The sequence below is a fragment of the Ictidomys tridecemlineatus genome, chromosome 4, assembly GCF_052094955.1.
Source record: "Ictidomys tridecemlineatus isolate mIctTri1 chromosome 4, mIctTri1.hap1, whole genome shotgun sequence".
Taxonomy (NCBI): domain Eukaryota; kingdom Metazoa; phylum Chordata; class Mammalia; order Rodentia; family Sciuridae; genus Ictidomys; species Ictidomys tridecemlineatus.
In genome coordinates, this window is record NC_135480.1 from 199,639,616 (window position 1) to 199,663,393 (window position 23,778).

A 23,778-nucleotide genomic window follows, 5' to 3' on the forward strand; every position below is an offset into this window, starting at 1 on the left:
CTGCATTTGGGGCTCATTAGTACACATAAAGAGCTAGTTAAAATACCAGAATAAATAAATGAACAGTAGGACAACTGACCCCACATACAAAGCTCCACCTACTTTACTTCAAAGGCATTTGAAATAGAATGGGTTAGAAAACATAAATGATGCCTCCCTGAATAAATTTTGTAATAAATTTTGCTTTGTATTATAGATAAGGGATTAGATACCCCCATGTGGGAGTCTAACACTGGTGAACTGAGTTGAAGGATAATAATTACCCTTAGTTTTTCCTGAAACTATTGCTAGTTTCAAGTCCTATGAACAAGAAATTAAAACACACACACACACACACACACACACACACCTATTCAATTTCCATTGCATGCTACAACAGAGGGACTTAATTTTCTTTACAATATTTAAAAATTCCATAAGTTTTGTCAAAGTTTCTAGATACATTTTTTTCTACTCATAATGTAATATATTTCAAAATCAAAATTATAATGCTATCTAACTTTATGTTACATCATTTTTTGCATTTTATAATACAATCTGTGCTACTCAAAATAATTACTTAAAGATGTAAATATACAAAGGGAAATATAGAAAGGAAAAATAAACATATTACTTCCCACTTGACTCAACAAAGAGTTTGATATTGTTTCCATACTTTTGGGCTCATTGTTTTCTAACACTAATAAGTATCCTTCATTGTAAAGAATCAGGTAGTAGCTCAGTTAAGATTAAAAAAATAATAATTTGAGTATTTTTTCATGAAACAAAAATACCAAGATAATTAAATGAATGTCCTATAACAACTGCATTTTCATAAAGAATATAAATCTCAGCTAGAAATTTTTTTCAGATCACTAAGAGCTTCTTCCCTTATAAGTCAACCTCATACAAATAAATTACACAGTCAAAAACATTCTCAGGAAAGACTGTCTCATAATATGTAAAGATGTTTACAATTTAATAACTGAAAAAGCTCGTTAATAAAATTACACCTACAACATAATCCCAACTTGATGAATGGAACACCCTCATCATTATTAGTGGTGGAATGATAGATTTCTTACTTTTCTTTAGTTTTTCTAAAATCCTTTAACAAGCATGTATATCTTCAAAATCTCAAAAAATAACATCACAAAAATACACTCATAATTGATAGTTAGAATTCCAGGATCTTCAAACTTCAAATAGCATAATTATTCTTCTGTAGAGATTTATGCCATTACTTCAGTCTTCTAGGAGGGAGAGATGATGGGGTTCATACTTCTCAAACTGATCACTGAAAGGACCAGACAAACACATTCAGACTCCTTATGTATTCACAAACCAATCTTGCTCTTAAATAAGTCTGTAGCTCAGATGCAAAGGGCAATTTTAGGCTTAAAAAAAAAAGGGAAACTAAGGAAGGCATACTCTGAGTCATTTTCTTTTTTTTTTAAGAGAGAGTGATGAGAGAGGAGAGAGAGAGAATTTTTAATATTTATTTTTTTTAGTTTTCGGCAGACACAACATCTTTGTTGGTATGTGGTGCTGAGGATCGAACCCGGGCCGCACGCACGCCAGGCGAGCGCGCTACCGCTTGAGCCACATCCCCAGCCCAGTCATTTTCTTTTCTACCTTCTACCCAATCAAAAAGACAAGGCTGAGATAGATGCCTAATGCTTGTTATAGCTGTTGAAACAAAGTTGATTTGCAGAGAAATCCAAGAAACCTTGTTGACACTCAAACTTGACCAAAAAACACCAAATAACCTCGCCTGCAGAATGTTTTTCTATCTCCCAAAAAGGGTCCCTCATGTGGAACCCTTAGACACTTTGTCCCAAAAGGCAGGTTCAATTTTACTGGTTTTCTATTCAAATACACCCTGTATCAGATTTAAACAGAATGGACGATTTTCTTTACTCTGTAATCACATGGTTGGATTGTTCACATAGATTTCAATGATGCTAGAAAAAAGGGAACAGAACTCTTTGATGTTAAATGAGGGCTACAGAGTCTTTTTTTTTTTAATTTTTATTATTAGTTGTTCAAAGGCTACAGAGTCTTAAAAAACATTAGTTTCAGGTGACCTTGGTCTTATTCTCCTGAGCTGGAAGACTCTTGCCATAATTTGGATAAAACTCTGGATTAGGGATCAGGAGACTGACATAAGCCGGCCAAAGAACTTGGGACAAAGTCTTCTTGTCTCATTTTTATTATTTATAAAATGAGGATAAACTATAGTAATTACTTCTAAAAAGTCACCTCTGAGCTACTCCTGTAAAGGCAAACTACCTATCATGGCTATTATAACTAGAGACAGATAGCAGACTAATAGAACAACCATATGAAATTCATAATGGTTGCTTTGGTGGCAAGAAAATAATATATAGGCTTTGGTTGTACTTCAGATTCCAAAACAGATTCCTTTACTTTCTCCTTATAGATTTCCTTATAGATCTGTGTCCTTCTCTGTCTCAACCCTGGTATCTCTCTAATGGAGGTCATTTCATGACTTGCTACATGAATACAAAAGAATTCTGTAAACCACCCGGGATATTAAATAAATCCTGATACATGTTATCCCCCCCACCCACCCCCACACACATACATTACCCCACCCTCTCTAATGAGTTGTCCAGACTCAGTCTATCTATCTTCAAAATGCCACAACATTAGTCAACAGCAGTGGTCACAAGAGACAGCAAGATGAGCCATTTGGGGAAGGAAAACAAAACAAAACAGACTGCACTCATGAAGTTCCTAGGGGGTTTCACTTGCTTCTCTGCACTTAGCTTCATGAGCATTAAGAAAAGGAAGTACTCTGCTTTCAAAACAAAGCAAGGAAATGCCATGTCTTTCATTTATCTGTAACTCATTCAATCTCAAAAATGAAAAATTTTTGCTAGCCAAATTTAGGAGTTTCAAATACCTCACTATCCCAAGCTCAGATTGCTTGAGGGAAGGCTGAGCCAACATGGTTTCCTCTGACATGGACCAGAAGGAGAAAAAGAGCTTCCTCCCACAGCAGATGGCCTGAGGCTGGCTGTTGGTGTCAATCCAGTGCTGTTCCTTCGAAAGACACACCTGCCCTTCTGACTGTCCAGCTTCCCAGTCCTCAAAACTACCTCCCACAGCAGGCCACTAGGAAAACAGGGCCAGTTTTATTTCCCTTTCTTCTCTTCAAAGGTGATTTTCTTTAAACTGTACAGCTTGTTACTGTTGTTAAGTCGTGACTCCCCAGAGGATTGTGTTTCTAAGTATGAAGGCATCTGTAAGGCAATAAAACATACAATGTTCTTCAACCATTTCATTTTTTTAATTAAGAAAAAAAAGTTACAACCTTCCACAAAGCAATGTCCTGAGGAGCACCCCATACACATAATACAGTACTTTCTGAGCTCCTCGGGGGCTCAGAAAATGTCCTGGCCTAGTAAACCAGGGCCACCCAAGGTCACTTCACGGTTTGGCTTCTGACAGCCGCCATGTCCCAGGACCCACACGGGTGAAACTGTAAGTATGCCATAGCAGTAGACCTCCTCCTAACTGATCATCCAGAAAGGAACAACAACATAATACTCATCTTACTTTTAAGGAAAATTATTAAAAAGAAACCAAAACAGCTTCAGAGAAATAGAAACTCTCGAAAGGCAGAGGGAAGTCCTCTGTTAAATACATGTTTCAAAAATGGCATTTCAGGCAATAGGAAGAAAGGCTGATTTCTCCCAGAGGGGCCCCAGCTTTGATGCCCAAGCTGCCCTCAAACATCAGGCTGTGCATTTTTGTATAGCAGGGTACCCTCCGGCAAGACAACCATAAATAGCGTAAAACAAGAATAGGAGATTCCATCTGTTTCTGGAATATTTCAACAACACCTGCTTTCAAGGTAAAAATCTGGGAGCTGTCCCCACAGCCTTCCTCTTCAACTCCCTCCCCCACCCCTAAACACTTATTTTAAACTAAAGCAGCTCACACACAATCTAAAAGGGCTTCTGCCTCCGCACCTGCCTGAGGAGACGAAGCCCTTTGATTTTTCTCTGAACTGTAAGTGTTGGTTTAAAAACACTGGAACAGTTAGAAACGGAAGCCGGAATTCTTAAACCCAGACTCTTTATTACTTCTAGCTTCTTTTTCTGTGTGTGAAAACTGAGCTTTTCTATGTTTAGAGTAAAAATGATCTCAACACAGCTGAAAAAGGATGCAATGTTTGTTCCTACCACTAGGCCAGAAAGAGCACTGGAGTAAGAAGATTCTCATTGAAAACATTCAGTTTAAACAGACGTTTGTATGCCAGCTAGCATGGAAAGAAGGACAATCACTTTTCAACAGGGGCCCAAGAAACTGAAGACAAACAGAAACTGAAGTTGAAGTTTGAAAACTCCTATGTAAATCAGATGCTACTCTCAAACTGATGTGCAACAATCAATAATAACCAGAAAAACAATAACCAGGAATACCCAAGTACCTGTCCCAAACCATTCAATGGCATTCCAATTTGCTATGAGATAAATCTAAAATTTAGGTATGCCCACACCAGCACTCTCACAATATGACCAAAGACTTCTGTGGTACCATCTTTTGCTTCACCCTGACTAGCATTCACAGGATTCTTTCATTTCTTTCTTTCTTTCATTCCTCAGAGACTTTGCATATCACCTCTCATTAAATAGAGTGTTTCTCCCATGCACCTCCAGGCAATTGTTCATTCATTCTGTTTGAGCCAGTTTAACTGGATCCCACCGGCAATATATCCCCGATTTGATTTGCCAACTAGAGATGAACACTGCCTAATCTGTGACCCCAAAGAACCATACATGTGCTCATATATTTTCTTAAATTATTTTTTAGTTGTACATGGACACAATATCTTTATTCATTTTTTAAAAATGTGGCACTGAGGATCAAACTCAGTGCCCCATATATTCGAGGAAGAGCTCTGCCACTGAGCCACAACCCCAGCCACTCATATATTTTTTAATAACACATATCAAACTATATTTAATTACTTATTTACATATTCTCTTCCCAAATATTGAGTACCTCCCAACACAGTAAGGATAGCAAAAGTAAAATGGTAGTTGGATATCAAAAAACCATATCTGAGAATAGTATACCTGGAGGTATATTTGATTGTAGATTTGTAAATGACAGAAAGTCCTTACTATTGTTCATAAATGACAAAAAGTACTTACTGTTTTCATTTTGTAATTCAAGTTCAGTCATCAAAAGCTTGGATGACCATGGGTATCCAAAAGGTCTTCCAGTGGGAAGCTGGGGATAAATCTTTGTGTCTATTTAATGGGACTTAAAATAAATAAAGGCCAAAGACCAAGTACTGCCTATTCCAGGTATGTATTAGGTACTCAGATACTTCTGAATTGAATAAAAATTTTAAAAGTTAAACTAAAAAAATTTAGGTAACACCTTAGTGAAAACACTTTTTTTCCCAAAATACATAATAGGTTCCAAACAGCTTCATTTGGTTGAAAACTCAGGTTTTCCCAAGAGCTTAAATAAGATCCATATGGATAATGGAGAACATTGTAGAACACAACTATATATAATGTTTCTTTATAAAGAAATCTGATTATTGTTTGACACATCTTTCATAACTCCCAAACAACAACTTTATGACTTTGAACTCTTATGCTCCTTCTATTGACCCCAAACCAGAAACTGGCTAGAAAAAGCAGATAGCTAGATATCTCAGATATCAGATTTGGCCTTGATGAAGTATGTGCATTTGAGCAAATTGGAAGCCATGAAAAAAATTCCAATTGTAAATCATTTTGTTTTATTAACTGAAAGACTTCTGAGATAAATGTGTCTAACATCTGAAAATGCTCTCACTTTCCTAGGCTTATCATGAAGAACAAGTAACTTACCCATACCTACTATTGTCCTAGTTGGTTTTTTTTAATTTGTATTAACTATCATCTAGCAACTCATTAATAATATTATGATGAATCTCAAGGAGAAGTAAAAATTCTTTAATGGCAGGAACTAGTCAACCATGGCAGAAAATAATGCATTTGACTCTTTTTTTTCTCATTTTTTTGAAATTAATTTTTTATTTATATATGACAGTGGAATGCATTACAATTCTTATTACACATATAGAGCACAAATTTTTCATATCTCTGGTCACACCAATTCGTGTCTTCATACATGTACTTTGGATAATGATGTTCATCACATTATACCATCATTTCTAACCCCATGCCCCCCCTTCCCCTCCCACCCCTCTGCCCTATCCAGAGTTTTGTCTATTCCTCCCATGCTCCTCCCTCCCTACCCCACTATGAATCAGCCTTGCTATATCAGAGAAAATATGAAAAAAAAGTTCATCATCACTAGCAATTAGAGAAATGCAAATCAAAACTACTCTAAGATTTCATCTCATTCCAGTCAAAATGGCAGCTATTATGAATAAAAACAACAATAAGTGTTGGCAAGGATGTGGGGGAAACGGTACACTCGTACAGTGCTGGTAGACTGCAAATTGGTTGAGTACCCTGAGTTCAAGCCTCTGCAAATTGGTGCAGTATGGAGATTCTTTGGAAAATTGGGAATGGAACTACCATTTGACCCAGCTATCCCTCTCCTAGTTCTATACTCAAAGGACTTAAGAACAGCATACTAGGGGACACAGCCACATCAATGTTTATAGCAGCTCAATTCACAATAGCTAAACTGTGGAACCAATCTAGATGCCCTTAAGTAGATGAATGAATTTTTTAAAAATGTGGCATATATACAACACAATGGAATATTACTCATCAATAAAAGAGAATAAAATCATGATATTTTCAGGTAAATGAATGGAGTTAGAGAAGATAATGCTAAGTGAAGTTAGCCAATCCCAAAAAACCATAGCCAAATGCATTTGGTTTTTATTGGTATTTGTATTAATGCAACTTGTTTATAATCTAATACAACTACATTGCTTTCAAGGTTTTTTGTTTTAAATAAATGGGATTTACTCCTTCATCCAGTGCCTACCATGGGCCAGATATTCTTTGATAACCTTTGATACATTTGTGGAAGAAAAAAAAGAAAAATTCTCAACCTTTATAAAGTTTGCACTCTGGTAGGGAGAGACAGAAAATAAAAATAAACCTAATAAATAAGTTACATGTATAAAAGATGTCAAAGAACCTTTCACTGTGAAATTAAGTTTAAATTTTATAATATAAGCAAGGCACAGTGGCACAAGCCTGGAATCCCAGTGACTCAGGAGGCTGAGACAGAACAATCTCAAGTTCAAAGTCAGCTTCAGCAGCAGCAAGGTGCTAAGCAACTCAGTGAGACCCTGTCTCTTAAGTAAAATACAAAATAGGAATGGGAATGTGGCTCAGTGGTCGAATACTCCCGAGTTCAATTCCCGGTACCTCCCCCCAAAATTATATTACAAATAACCTAATGCTTTATGGACATGATGTCTGCCACTCAACACTGGATCTCCCTGCAAAATTCAAAGGTGCACTTCTTCTAACTAGTATAAAATGAGTTTCGTCGTATGAACCATGCTTCTGCCAATAACTAAATTTCATTTCTCCTCTTTGAAATAAATATCCCTTGAGGCCCATATTTTCATTCAGGGACTTTAGTACCCTATCCTTCCATTCTCTGTACATCTCCCTTTCTCTGAATATCAGGCACATAGTTGCTTGGTTAAACACTACTCTAAGTGCTAGAAATACAGAACTAAGACATGGTCTTTACCAGAAAGAGCTGATTATCCAATAGACACAAAAGACACAGGAAGATGACAGCATGAGTGTGTAACTGAGGTCATGAGTGTGTAACTCTGGTCCTTGTGCCCAGAGGAGAGAATTCCATGGTCTCTAACTGGGGAAGATTGCTCTCAGAGAATGGGTAGACCTGTGAAGGCAGAGAAGATATAGTGATTCATAGGGGACACATAAGCCTGGGAGAGCAGGCAGGGAATAAGTAAGTCCAAGAAGCTAAATTTGGGGAAGCAGAGGCAGATTCTGCATACACGCCACTACGGGGAGCTACATCCCTCGTGAAGAGAATGGAAAGCAAACTAGAGGTGGCTTATGCACAGACATGAGCTGTGCCACTGGGCACATTGTGAAGCGTGACTGGCTCTCGAGGCACAGGTTAAGAAAATAAAAAGTATCTGAAGAAATCAGGGAGACCAAACAACAAAAGACAAAGCTAATAATCTCACCAGTCCCAAACTGTGCCCTCAGTCTCTGGGCAGATCTCGGTAGTTCCCCCACTAGACAAGCCACCAACAGCTGAACTATATCACCAAACCAAACAGGGAAAGTGTTTGACTCAGGCTATGGCTAAATAAACGAGAATTTTTTCCCTATGATGTTAAATACACACAAAGTGCATGTTCCAAAACTCATGTTTTATTTCTAGTGCCAATCACTATTTTTTGGTACTATAAAGTCAACAATAAAAAGACACTATGTCTTGATATCATCCTACATATTATACATAGCATGCTGTTGTGCAATCATCCATCTCCCTGCTAGTCTGGGAACTCCTCAAGGCCAAGAACTAGCTAATAGTAGGCATTCAGTTAAGGGTTGACAAACAAATAAATGAATTAAGCCACCAAATTTTTCTCCATAGTTCTAACTGAGTATAACAGGACCAATTGCTACTATTTTTCATTCTAAATGATGATAGCATGAAGGCTGCTCAACTGGCCTCTCACAAACACCAACTCTACAACCCAAAATATAGGCACATAAAATCAAACTTCAGAATCAGATGAGGGCAATTTTAAATTTATTTTTATTTATTTGTTTGCTTGTTTATTAGTAGTACTGAGAACAGAATACAGGGCCTTATTGTGCTCAGCACACACTACCATTGAGCTATACTCTCAGTATATTAAATTTAAATTTTTGAACAGTTTTTCAATTTTCAGACATTCACTGAGCCAATGTGATCATGCGCGCGCACACACACATACACACACTCCAATTTAGAGAGAAACAAATGTTGTAGCTCAAAATATTATGAGGGAATAACACTTCTGCAAAACTTCAAGAAATTAGGTTAAGCCCTCATCTCCCTCATATGAACCATATAAAAAGCAGTGTCCTGGCCAAGGCTGGAAAATAACAGACAAAAATGGAAGAGAAAAATTCTTTAAAAAGAAAAAAAAATCACCATTATTGTCAAATTGCAAAGTATATGATCACCGACATCCAAGTTGAGTTCTTTGGGCAGGTAGCACTGGGCCTGGGCTACAAAGACAAAGGCAGACTTGAGAACAGCTGCACACAGGTTCTGCCTACTTCCTGATGGCTTTCCAGCACGTTGTCTCCAGTGCCCAGATTATGAATGCTATGCTTGGTGCAGAAAAGAGTTGACCTCACTGATAAAGAATGATAATAAGAGTGGTACAAAGAAATGCTAACACACAGCAATCCAGATTGACAGTGAGCAAAGGAGCTTCAAAAGATAGTCCCTCTTGTCCTAAGGCATGTGGTTGTATGGGTCTGGAGGACAGGAAAGGGGGGTGTTCTTAGTGAGAAGATGAAGGAAGTGCAGAGACTATTACAGCAAAGAACTACCCTTTCTGGAATCCATAGAGGTCTGGCCTTTTATCCCCAGGCCCAGGGCCAAGGCCAAGCCTGGGGCCAGGATTTTGTCATGGGCGCCTCCCTGCTGCCTAGCCTGGGCTGCTCCACATGAGCAGAGAGAGACAGGAGGCAGGCCCCTCTGACACCTACTAAACCAGGGCAGATGGAGAAGAGAGTGTGTGGGATGCCTTTACCTCCCCCTCAGGAGGCGCCCAGCAGGAGCCCACAGAGCCAGCAGCTCAAAAATCAAATTTCCACACATCCTCCAACCCCAGAACATGCTAACCCCTTGGCAGGAGGAAACAGAGCATTCAGCAAGTGTAGCTCTGGTGTATGAAGGGAATTTCGGAAGTCCTAAAGAAGCCTTCTCACAGGAATCTGTACTTTTTAAAAACCACTACAGAGGTAGCCAAGTTGGGAAACGTTATTCATTCGTTGACCCAAAGGGGGCAAGGGTGTTGCTTAGAGGAAGACACAACCCATATCTGCAAGACGTCCCAAGCTGCAGACGCATACTTTATTAATAATCTTACATACACAAAATGTCCACAGGAAAGCCTAACAGGCTAATTTCTGACAGCTCCAGATAACAGCAGGAAAAACTGAAGTCAGTCGGACTCTCCAGCTTCCACATGCTACACAGGAGAAATGGGCCCTTCCCACCCAAGGGATGTGATACAAATAAATAAATGCAATTATCTGCAAAACTCCAAGTGCAAAAAACACTGCAAAGTCCTTCTCCCCAAGTGCAGTGACTTGTAGGAAACAGATAGGAAAATAAAAAGAACAGCTGGAAAACTTAATTACAGAAGAACAACGCAAAAGCTGACATTGTTTTGCAGAAATACCAATGGTCAAAGCATTTCTCTCTTACCTTAAGATATAGAAGCAGCCTTTCTCTCTTACCTTAAGATACAGAAGCAGCTCTTGGCTCCTGAAGATAAGCGGCAGAATCCAAATCTCTGTTTGCTGTCAATGTCAGTGAGCACAAATGTGAAGTTCTGGCCAACTTGGCTAACTGTGAGGCTGCAGCAATGACAGAACAAAGGAAGAGATGAACGTGCAGTAAGTTTCTTGATAAAGTATCTAATCACAACAAGTCAATGAACCTAGAACATTTCCTCTCTCACTGGAAAATTTTATAAATGAACTTAAAATTTACACATTTCAAGGGAATAGACTGTAAGCTAATTTTTTTTTAAAAAAAGAAAAAGACAGCAGTTTGGTCTAGTGACCACCCAAAATCAAAATCATCAGCACTCTTGTACCAGTAGCATTCAGGCCATCAATTCCAAAACATGAACTCTATCTACTTCATTTTACAGATGAACAAAGAGCTGGGAAAGTCACTGCCTAAAGTACCAGCTGATTCAGAGCAAGGCTTAAAATCCAGCTTTTGCCCCTTACCAGCTGGTACCTTAGGCAGTGACTTTCTACTAGTCTACCAACTGTTAACAATGCTCACCTAACAACTCTAGTTCAAAAACTAACAGTGACTGCAGCAGCAGAATTTAAGGGACTTCTATATGCAGCCATAGTTAGATATTTAATATATACCATCTCATTTACTCTCACAACAACCTTGGAATTTCACTGATATTCCCATTTTATAGAAAAGGACACTAAAGGGCAGAACAGGTAGGGAACTGAATCAAGTTCAAACTTGAAAATGCCAGCTACTAAGAGGAGCTGGCATTAAAACTAAAAAGAAAAGAGGGCAAGGTTAGGTGTTACTTTCCTAAATTCATGCCTCTTTTATAATTTCTGAATTTATGAGAAACTTATTTCATTTTTTATAGGACAGAAACACCAAAAATTTTTAATAAGATGCCTATAGCACAAGAATTAAAACCAAGAATCAACAAATGGGATGGATTCAAACTAAAAAGTTTTTTTCTCGGCAAGAGAAATAATATATGAGGTGAATAAGGAGAACAAATTTTTACCCTGGGAAACAAGAGGATATACAATCAATCAACAAATAAACGAGGGGCTGGGTTGTGGCTCAGGGGTAGAGCAATTGTCTACCATGCGTGAGGCTCTGGGTTCGATCCTCAGTACCACATAAAAATAAAATAAAAAGATTGTGTCCATCTATAACTAAAAAATATGTATTTAAAACCCAAATATATGAAAAAATGCTCATCGTCTCTAGCAATCAGAGAAATTAAAATCAAAACTACTCTAAGATACCATCTCACTCCAGTAAGAATGGCAGCCATTATGAAGACAAACAACAACAAGCTGGCAAGGATGCCAGGGAAAAAGATACACTCATACATTGCTGGTTGGACTGCAAATTGGTGCAGCAAATTTGGAAAGCAGTATGGAGATTCCTTGAAAAGCTGGGAATGGAACCACCATTTGACCCAGCTATTCCTCTTCTCGGACTATACCTAAAGGACCTAAAAACAGCATACTTCAGGTACACAGCCACATCAATGTTTATAGCAGCACAATTCATAATAGCTAAACTCTGGAGCCAAACTAGATGCCCTTCAATGGATGAATGGATTAAAAAAATGTGGCATTTATATACAATGGAATATTACTCAGCACTAAAAAATAATAAGATCATGGCATCTGCAGGGAAATAAGTGGCATTAGAGCAGATTATGCTAAGGGAAGTTAGCCAATCCGAAAACACAAATACCGAATGTCTTCTCTGATATAAGCGGGGGGGGGGGGTGACTCAAAATGGGGTAGGGAGGAAGAGCATGGGAAGAAGATTACCTCTAGATAAGAAAGAGGGATGGGAGGGAAAGGGAGGGAGAAGGGGAATTGCATGGAAGGTGGAAAGAGACCCTCATCATTGTACAAAATACATGTATGAAGATGTGAATTTGGTGTCAACATATCTTATATACAGAGATATGAAAAAATGTGGTATAAAAGTGTATTAAGAATTGTAATGCAAATAATATAATAATAATAGAGCTCATGAAAAAAAAATTAAAAAGAAACACCAAAATTTTAAGTATTGCAAAATGCTTTTTAAGAAATGGAAGCAATGTTTGAAGCAAAGATATTAAAGAAAAAAGCTAAAAAAAAATCCTGCAAAGCAAAAAAGTAGAAAATAATACTTAGAAGCAATAGGAGACAAAAATTTTAAAGCATATTACTAATTAGATTAGTCTAGAAACTTTTTAAAAAGCTGCAAAGTGTTTTAAAATCCATTATTTAAAAATCAGTCTACCAGGTTGGGAAAAATCATATCACTCATATGGACTTCAGAAACAAGCAGGAGTGTCCATACTCATATCTAATAAAATAGATTTCAAGCCAAAGTTAATCAAAAGGGATAAAGAGGGACACTACATACTGCTCAAGGGAACCATACACCAACAAGACATAACAATCATAAATATATATGCCCCAAACAATGGTGCAGCTATGTTCATCAAGCAAACTCTTCTCAAGTTCAAGAGTCTAATAGACCACCATACAATAATCATGGGAGACTTCAACACACCTCTCTCACTACTGGACAGATCTTCCAAACAAAAGTTGAATAAGGAAACTATAGAACTCAATAACACAATTAACAACCTAGACTTAATTGACATATATAGAATATACCAGCCAACATCAAGCAGCTACACTTTTTTCTCAGCAGCACATGGATCCTTCTCAAAAACAGATCACATATTATGTCACAGGGCAACTCTTAGACGATATAAAGGAGTACAGATAATACCATGCATCTTATCTGATCATAATGAAATGAAACTGAAAATCAACGATAAAAGAAGGAAGGAAAAATCATGCATCACTTGGAGAATGAACAATAGGTTACTGAATGATCAATGGGTTATAGAAGACATCGAGGAGGAAATTAAAAAATTCTTAGAGATAAATGAAAACACAGACACAACATATTGGAATCTATGGGACACATTGAAAGCAGTTCTAAGAGGAAAATTCATTGCTTGGAGTTCATTCCTTAAAAAAAAGAAAAAACCAACAAATAAATGATCTCATACTTCATCTCAAAATCCTAGAAAAAGAAGAGCAAAACAACAGCAAAAGAAGTAGAAGGCAAGAAATAATTAAAATCAGAGCTGAAATTAATGAAATTGAAACAAAAGAAACAATTGAGAAAATTGACAAAACTAAAAGTTGGTTCTTTGAAAAAAATAAATAAAATCGACAGACCCTTAGCCATGCTAATGAAGAGAAGAAGAGAGAGAACTCAAATTACTAGCATACAGGATGAAAAAGGCAACATCACAACAGACACTTCAGAAATACAGAAGATAATCAGAAATTATTTTGAATCCTTATACTCCAATAAAATAGAAGATAGTGAAGGCATCGATAAATTTCTTAAGTCATATGATCTGCCCAGATTGAGTCAGGAGGACATAGACAACCTAAACAGACCAATATCAATTGAGGAAATAGAAGAAAACATCAAAAGACTACCAACTAAGAAAAGCCCAGGACCAGATGGGTATACAGCAGAGTTTTACAAAACCTTTAAAGAGGAACTAATACCAATACTTTTCAAGCTATTTCAGGAAATAGAAAAAGAGGGAGAACTTCCAAATTCATTCTACGAGGTCAACATCACCCTGATTCCTAAACCAGACAAAGACACTTCAAAGAAAGAAAACTGCAGACCAATATCTCTAATGAACCTAGATGCAAAAATCCTCAATAAAATTCTGGCCAATCGGATTCAAAAACATATCAAAAAAATTGTGCACCATGATCAAGTAGGATTCATCCCTGGGATGCAAGGCTGGTTCAATATACGGAAATCAATAAATGTTATTCACCACATCAATAGACTTAAAAATAAGAACCATATGATCATCTTGATAGATGCAAAAAAAGCATTCGACAAAGTACAGCATTCCTTTAGTTCAAAACTCTAGAAAAACCAGGGATAACAGGAACATATCTCAACATTGTAAAAGCAATCTATGCTAAGCCTCAGGCTAGCATCATTCTGAATGGAGAAAAATTGAAGGCATTCCCTCTAAAATCTGGAACAAGACAGGGATGCCCTCTCTCACCACTTCTGTTCAACATAGTTCTCGAAAAACTGGCCAGAGCAATTAGACGAAAGAAATTAAAGGCATAAAAATAGGAAAAGAAGAACTTAAATTATCACTATTTGCAGATGACATGATTCTATACCTAGCAGACCCAAAAGGGTCTACAAAGAAACTATTAGAGCTACTAAATGAATTCAGCAAAGTGGCAGGATATAAAATCAACACGCATAAATCAAAGGCATTCCTGTACATCAGCGACAAATCCTCTGAAATGGAAATGAGGACAACCACTCCATTCACAATATCCTCAAAAAAAAAAAAATACTTGGGAATCAACCTAACAAAAGAGATGAAAGACTTATACAATGAAAACTACAGAACTCTAAAGAGAGAAATAGAAGAAGATCTTAGAAGATGGAAAAATATACCCTGTTCATGGATAGGCAGAACTAACATCATCAAAATGGTGATATTACCAAAAGTTCTCTATAGGTTTAATGCAATGCTAATCAAAATCTCAACAGCATTTCTTGTAGAAATAGAGAAAGCAATCATGAAATTCATATGGAAAAATAAAAGACCCAGAATAGCAAAAACAATGCTAAGCAGGAAGTGTGAATCAGGCGGTATAGCGATACCAGACTTCAAACTATACTACAGAGCAATAGTAACAAAAACAGCATGGTACTGGTACCAAAACAGGCGGGTGGACCAATGATACAGAATAGAGGACACAGAAACCAATCCACAAAACTACAACTATCTTATATTTGATAAAGGGGCTAAAAGCATGCAATGGAGGAAGGATAGCATCTTCAACAAATGGTGCTGGGAAAACTGGAAATCCATATGCAACAAAATGAAACTGAATCCCTTTCTTTCGCCATGCACAAAAGTTAGCTCAAAATGGATCAAGGAGCTTGATATCAAATCAGAGACACGGCGTCTGATACAAGAAAAAGTTGGCTATGATCTACATAGTGTGGGGTTGGGCTCCAAATTCCTCAAGAGGACACCCATAGCACAAGAATTAATAACTAGAATCAACAAATGGGACTTACTCAAACTAAAAAGTTTTTTATGAGCAAAAGAAACAATAAGAGGTAAATAGGGAGCCTACATCCTGGGGACAAATCTTTACTCCTCACACTTCAGAGAGAGCCCTAATATCCAGAGTATACAAAGAACTCAAAAAATTAGACAATAAGATAACAAATAACCCAATCAACAAAGTGGCCAAGGACCTGAACAGACACTTCTCAGAGAAGGACATACAATCAATCAACAAGTGCATGAAAAAATGCTCACCATCGCTAGCAGTCAGAGAAATGCAAATCAAAACCACCCTAAGATACCATCTCACTCCAGTAAGATTGGCAGCTATTATGAAGTCAAACAATAACAAGTGCTGGCGAGGATATGGGGAAAAGGGTACACTTGTTCATTGTTGGTGGGACTGCAAATTGGTACAGCCAATTTGGAAAGCAGTATGGAGATTTCTTGTAAAGCTGGGAATGGAACCACCATTTGACCCAGCTATTCCCCTTCTCGCTCTATTCCCTAAAGACCTAAAAAGAGCATGCTACAGGGACACTGCTACATCGATGTTCATAGCAGCACGATTCACAATAGCAAGACTGTGGAACCAACCTAGATGCCCTTCAATAGACGAATGGATAAAAAAAAAATGTGGCATTTATACACAATGGAATATTATTCTGCATTACAAAATGACAAAATCATAGAATTTGGAGGGAAATGGATGGCATTAGAGCAGATTATGCTAAGTGAAGCCAGCCAATCCCTAAAAAACAAATACCAAATGTCTTCTTTGATAAAAGGAGAGTAACTAAGAACAGAGTAGGGACAAAGAGATGAGAAGAAGATTAATATTAAATAGGGATGAGAGGTGGGAGGGAAAGGGAGAGAGAAGGGAAATTGCATGGAAATGGAAGGAGACCCTCAGGGTTAAACAAAATTACATACAAGAGGAAGTGAGGGGAAAGGGAAAATAATACAAGGGGGAGAAACGAAGTACAGTAGAGGGGGTAGAGAGAGAAGAGGGGAGGAGAGGAGAGGGGGGATAGTAGAGGATAGGAAAGGCAGCAGAATACAACAGACACTAGTATGGCAATATGTAAATCAATGTAATTGATGTGATTCTGCAATCTGTATACGGGGTAAAAATGGGAGTTCATAACCCACTTGAATCAAAGTGTGAAATATGATATATCAAGAACTATGTAATGTTTTGAACAACCAACAATAATAAAATAAATAAATAAATAAATAAATAAATAATAAAAAAATAAAAATCAGTCTACCAGGTACCTTGCATTGGACTCCTTTTTTTAAATGTAAGCATTCCAAATTTTAATGCATAAATTTACAGTAACATAATATTCTAGAATTTGACATTGAAATTATTCAAAGGGACTCATCAACTCATATATATCACATTGTATTTTACAAAAAACCCTCAAATTGGTAAAATATTCAAATTGATGCTATCACCTATAATTTACTTTACAAATTGTTAGTGGCAATGAAAAACCATTGCTTCCCCATACCTCTTCCCAAGGCAGAATTATTATTGAGTCTCTGGATATTATATAAATTAAATTTTCAAATATGGGGTAGACTTTCTTTCCAAAATTTCCTTATGCAAGTTACATAAGAAAATTAAAGGGATTTTCAAGGTATCCCAGTACAAAGGTCAAGGACGCTGCCTAGTTATACTTAAGGAAACAATTGCATCCATTGGCGAGTGGTTAGAATATGGGAAAATAATTCAGAAAGTGTTCTGCTGTCCTTATTTAATTAGGAAAGTGAACACAAACAAGGTGGCAATTTTAAAACAATGTAGTAATAAAATTGGTGTAAGTAATCCCATCACTACACCTTATACAGCCAGGAGAAGGAACACATTTCTATAAAAGTTATAGAGCTGTCAAGGGGACACCAAATGCTATCTTCTTATGGCTGTTATGTTTTATCTATAAAGCTTGGATACTGTGTTACTATGGTGATTTAATACTATGTTTTAAAGGGGGATTATATGATTAATTTTAACAAGGTTGAGAACTGAAGATGTGTGAGAAACAGGATTCTAGCTCACATAATTAAAGAGACTGGGGAGGAACATGGGCCTCAATGGAGGAGGGGAAAACCTGTTTTATTGAAATATTTAAAGCAACAGGTCTGAAAGAGTCTGAGTCGCAAAAAAGGTTGTGCTTTGCAAAATACTACTATGTAATCATACCAAATATGACTGTTCATTATTTTAATTCAGGGTTTGAATTCACTTGAAAAATGTTTAAAATAAATACTGAGAAGCATCCTAAAAGAGAAAGTTATTGACAGGACTTGATGAAAAGAAAACATGCAGGATCTCTAAGAAAAGGACACAGAATGACACAACTTGACTTGTGAATTTGGTGTCATTAATTTCCTATTATCTTTTCACTGCCATTAAAAATGCTGGAAAATGTGTTTAGCTACACTGTAGGCTCAAAGAAAAACTCATTACTCATTTATTTGGTTTAGAACCCAAGTCAATCACTGGTAACTGGACCTTAATTTAATGAGTTATTTAAACCAGTAAGTGCCTCAGTTTCTTCACCTGAAATAAGCATGAGAAACTACCACCCAACCCAAAGAATGTTTTGGGAATCAGTGGAATTAGCATTTGCATAAAGATCAGTCCTTAGTAAGAATAATTAATAAAAGGGAGGCAAAACTATTACCAACAAATCAAAACGTATGATACACATTAAAATCATATACTTGCATAGAATCTTCCTGACTCCGCTTTTCAATACTTAAAAATGGAAGTAGTAATTTGGTCTTATTTCTCTTATGTCGGTTGATTTTATCAGTAAGGGTAGTCCTCTGGGGACCAAGTAATTCAAATTTGCATTCAAAATAGATATTCTTGGGGGCAGGGGGGCACAGCTTATAAGGAGACAACATATTCTCAATTGATTCACTTTTTTAAATCATAATAATGAGGAGTACAAGGTATCAAAAGTTCAAAGCCAGATGACTATAAAATATCTCTCCCTTGGACAGTTACCAATAAAATAAAAATGGTGGGGCAGTCAGAGTTTAACTTTCAGGGTTCTGAATTTCCAAGGAACTCATCATTCATTCTTTCCACTTGTTGAAGTCATCTATAGAAGTGCTCACTATCATTCACAAAATCACTAGGGAAGGGATCTGTTTCCTTAAAGGTTGCAGTTTCCAGGTTTCTCTCCTGTGGGAGCCCACAATTTCTATAAGAATCATGGATTTCACAGTAATCAAAGCAGAAGGAACCCTAGGAAACCATCTCATTCAAATCTCTCATTTTACAGATGGGAAAACTGAGGCTTAAGATTTGTTTTGGAAGTAATCAGGGCTAGGACAAAAATCCAAACCAACTTCTGGTTCAATGTCCTTTCCATCTGCCATGCCGTACTAAACACAATTAAATGCCTCCTTGAGACGTTTCACCTGAGTTTAAGGAACTGAAGTATGTGAAGAACACAGTTGTCTTAGCGAATGGATTATACTTCTTGTTAAGCTACAGAAACCAAATTGGAATATCTCCAGAAATAAACCCAATAGATCAGGGTCAGGATCACCCTACTATACTTTCAGTTTAGTTATCCATTTTCAGACTGAGCTACAACTACACTGGGCACTGTAACAATAAAAGGGAGGCAAAACTATTACCAACGAATCAGTATATAACAGTTAACAATATAAACGGTCCATGCCTTCAGAGAGCTTAGTATTTGGTTGGAGAGAAATAATAAACAAGTATACCAAAAATCATACAGTTTGTGATAGTATTATGAAATTCAAGGTGCATCAAAGAGGAAAACACAGAGGAGGAGAGAACTAAGAAAATGTGGTCTGTCAGAGCAGGTTTTAAGGGATGACAATAATGAACTAAATACAAAAGGGATGGAGCAGCCATTCAGAAAGCAAGGGCCTGAGTGCTTCAGATGAATAAGAGAGCTGTGCAAAGATTCTGGATGCTGGAAGGAGCCAGGCATGTTCCAGGAACTAAGATGGTACCAGTAGAGCTAATGCACAGAAAATTAAAGAAAAAAAAAAAGCAGCATTATATGAAGCTGATACATAGAGCAAACACCAGAGGATGCAGAGTGCCTCGTAGGTCATGGTAAATAATTAGGACTTTTTTGGTTTTTTGTTTCTTTGGTAAAGGTAATGGAAAGCCATCAAATAGTTTCAATCAAGAGAAAAACAGTCTGGTTTATAGTTTCAAAAATTTTATCCAACTGTCAGATGGAGAACAGTTTGGAAGAAAGCACAAGTCAGAGCAGAGGTAATAATCAGGAGCCTACTGCAGTAGTCCAGGTAACATTAACTCTCATGCAGGGGGAAAAGAGATGGAGACAGGTAGAGACTTCAAGTTATAATCAGCAAGTAGGAATGAAAGGCTTGCTGAAAACTAAGAAGCAAAGAGGCAGAATATTACCATTCAATAATAAGAAAGACTTAAGTTTTGGGGGGAGATCCACGAGTTCCAGTTGAGATATGTTAAGTCTGAGAAGATTGTAAAACATCTACATAGAAATGTCAAGTACAGAGTTGAACATACTACATAGGAAATCAGAGGAAACGTTTGGATTGGAGCTATAAATTTGGAAATCATCTACACACAGATGGTATTTAACACCATGGTAAAGATGAGATCACTTTAAGGAAAGAGCTCAAAGAAACAGAAGAGCATCCAGGACTCATTCATAGAAACACCAGTTGAAAGGATGGGTGGAGGAGAAAGACCATCAAGGAAAAAAGAAGGACCAGCAGACAAAACAAACTAGAGAGAGAGAGATAATCTATATCCATGCATCTAGATGAGAAGAGAAAACAATGTCTATAGCATTGAATAATATGGAGGTTTCAAATGATCTTAATAGGAAGAGCTCTACTTGAATGACAGAAGCAAGGGAAAGGCTGAAGACTACTGAGAAATAAACTGAAGTGTGTACATAACTCTTTCACAAAGTAGAGAATCAGGACTGGGGTTGTCGCTCAGAGGGAGAGTGCTTGTCTAGCATGCATGAGACACTGGGTTCAATCCTCAGCACCACATAAAAATAAAGGTATTGCGTCCAACTACAACTAAAAAAAAGTAAATCCTTTTTTTAAAAAAGTAGAGAATCAGGTGGTAACTGAATAGCAATAGAGAGTCAATGGTGAGGGGCTGGAGATGTGGCTCAAGCGGTAGTGCGCTCGCCTGACATGCATGTGGCCCGGGTTTGATCCTCAATACCACATACAAACAAAGATGTTATTGTGCCCACCAAAAAATATTAAAAAAAATCTCTCTCTCAAAAAAAGTCAATGGTGAATATTATTTTTAAGAAGGCAGAATATTAGGACTTGTATATAAGCTGTTAGGAATGATTCAACAGAGGCAGAAGCAAATGATGCAGGAGAGAGAAGATGAACATTAAGGTCTGGACTTTAGATTAGAATCCCAGATATGCTACTCACCTAGATAAGTTATCATACCTTTTTGACCTCATTTGTAAAATCAGAATAAAACTTCTTTGCAGAGTATTTTTGAGGATTAGAAATAATACAAAGTAATTAACATACCAGGTATAGTAGGACCCAACAAAAAATGATCATTGTTTTGCAATTATAAAATTCAAGAGGTGAAATGGAAACATTATATTACCCCCTACATATTGTAGTTTACTAATCAATTATCTGCTAAGCTATGTACTGTCAATCCATCCTCTCTCTCAGTGCATGTGGGGTGTTAGAAATGAAGCCTCATCAATGCACAGGAGTTTTTAAAAAAAAATAGCAGATTATATGAAGCTGATACATAGAGCAAACAACAGAGGATGCAGAGTGCCTCATAGGTCATGGTAAATAATTAGGAGTTTTTGGTTTTTTGTTTCTTTGGTAAAGGTAATGGAAAGCCATTAAACAGTTTCAATCAAGAGAATAACAGTCTGGTTTATAATTTCAAAAATTTTATCCAACTGTCAGATGGAGAACAATTTGGACAAGTATAGCAAAAATCATACAGTTTGTGATAGTATTATGAAATTTAAGGTGCATCAAAGAGGAAATTTGGACAAGAAGATACACCGTATCTTCTAACATGTTGTTCCACGAGTCTCAATATTCCTTCCAGAGACACCCCTTTCATCTACCTAAGCCTCAAGTTTTTCACCATTCCTGCTCAGCGACCCAAATGGTGAGAATGATGCTTACTCCAGTCTGGGGATCAACATTAGGTCACAGTGCCAGATATAAGATGAGAAACCCACCAGAAAATTCTAAAAAAGAATATACATCTGTCTACTCTCTTGCCTACATTAGCCTGGCAAAGTAAATAAGAATAACTCTAGAATTAGCATCAAAACCAGAACAAGAGTAAAGAACTCATTTAATGCCCTCATTTTATCCATGAAGACATGAAAGCCCTCAGAGAAGTCACTTGCCTCAAGCACAAATCAGTGGTAGCAACCCAAAATAAATCTAGATCTCTTGATTGTAACTCCTAAATCTCTATCCACCAAGGTCCAGTGGCTTTGCTGTTATCTAATGCTGTCAAAATAATCACAGGGCTCACAGCTGCACTGATATTTTAAGGAAAACTATGAGACTAAAGTGAGCTGAATGGATTCTCATTTGAAAATCAGAGCAGGGTAAAAGTATGGAAGTGGAAAGAAGAAGAAAGGCCATGAAGACAAACACAAATGTGCTAATCATGTTGTCTACATGGGCTGCTCAAGTTATCTGAATTTTCCACTTTTCTACAATAAACACATATGTTGCTTCTGAAATTAAAAAATGTTTTTTGATTGCTTTATACTGTGGTAGACCTAATGGAGGTAGTATGGTATAACTGAAAAAGTATGATGAAATTGGAGATAAGACAAATGACGGTTCCCAAAACAGTTCTCCTGCTCACTAGGAATGGGACCTCAGGCATGTTATTGAACCTACATGAGCTTCTGCTCCTCCTATGTGGCACAATGATAATGTAACCATGTAAATAAATGCATTACCTTTCAGTGCAAAAAAAGAACACAGCACACTGGGGACAGTGGCACTTGCCTGTAATCACAGTGTGCAAGAGGCGGAGGCAATAGGATCGCAGAGTTCAAAGTCAGCCTCAGCAATTTAGCTAAGCAACTCAGTGAGATCCTGTCTCTAAATAAAATACAAAAATGGGGATGGCTCAGTGGTTGAGTAGAGTTCAATCCCTAGTACCAAAAAAAAGAAAAAAGCTGGGGGCAGTGGTGCATACCTGTAATCTCAACAGCTTGGGAGACTGAGACAGGAGGATCGCAGATTCAAAGCCAGCCTCAGCAACAGCAAGGCACTGTCTCTAAATAAAATACCAAATAAGGTCTGGGATATGGCTGAGTGTTCCTGAGTTCAATCCCCAGTACCAAAAACAAAGAAAAAAAGAGGAAGGGAGGGAGGGAGGGAGGGGAAAAAAGAAGAAAGAAAAAAGAAAAGAAGGAAAGAAAGAAAGTCTAGTATATAACAGATACATTAAAAAAAAAGACAAGCAAAGACTCTTATAGCACAAGAATTAAAATCAAGAATCAACAAATGGGATGGACCCAAACTAAAAAGTTTCTTCTCAGCAAAAGAAACAATCTGTGGGCTGGGATTGTGGCTCAGCAGTAGAGCACTTGCCTAGCACGTGCAAGACCCTGAGTTCGATCCTCAGCAACACATAAAAATAAATAAACAAAACTAAAGATATTGTGTCTGACTACAACTAAAAAATAAATATTAAAAAAAAAGAAATAATCTATTAAGTGAGAGCCTATATCTTGGGAGCAAATCTTTACCCCTCACACATCAGATACAGCACTAATTACTAGGGTATATAAAGAAACTCAAAAAGCTAGACACCAAAAAACACAAATAACCCAATCAATAAATGGGCCAAGGACCTGAAGAGACATTTCTCAGAACATGACGTACAATCAATCAACAAACACATGAAAAAAATGTTCATCATCACTAGCAATTAATTAGAGAAATGTAAATCAAAACCACTCTAAGATTTCATCTCACTCCAGTCAGAATGGCAGCTATTATGAAGACAAACAACAAAAAGTGCTGGCAAGGATGCGGGGGAAAAAGGTATACTCATACACTGCTGGTGGGGCTGCAAATTGGTGCATCCAATATGGAAAGCAGTATGGAGATTTCTTGGAAAATTG

General features: G+C 37.2%; 1 protein-coding gene across 12 annotated transcripts in view; it reads right to left on the bottom strand.

Moving 5' to 3' along the window:
- Positions 1–23,778, bottom strand: part of Dennd1a (DENN domain containing 1A) — a 517,467-nt gene that overhangs the window by 339,418 nt on the left and 154,271 nt on the right. For 11 of the 12 annotated variants that reach the window (XM_021723518.3, XM_021723517.3, XM_040286285.2 and 8 more), the window contains one exon: positions 10,458–10,577. The exons of the other annotated variant lie outside the window; for it this stretch is intronic. In XM_021723518.3, the coding sequence (XP_021579193.2) occupies positions 10,458–10,577 (120 nt within the window). The remainder of the gene's footprint in view (positions 1–10,457; positions 10,578–23,778) is intronic. 12 annotated transcript variants of the gene reach the window in all.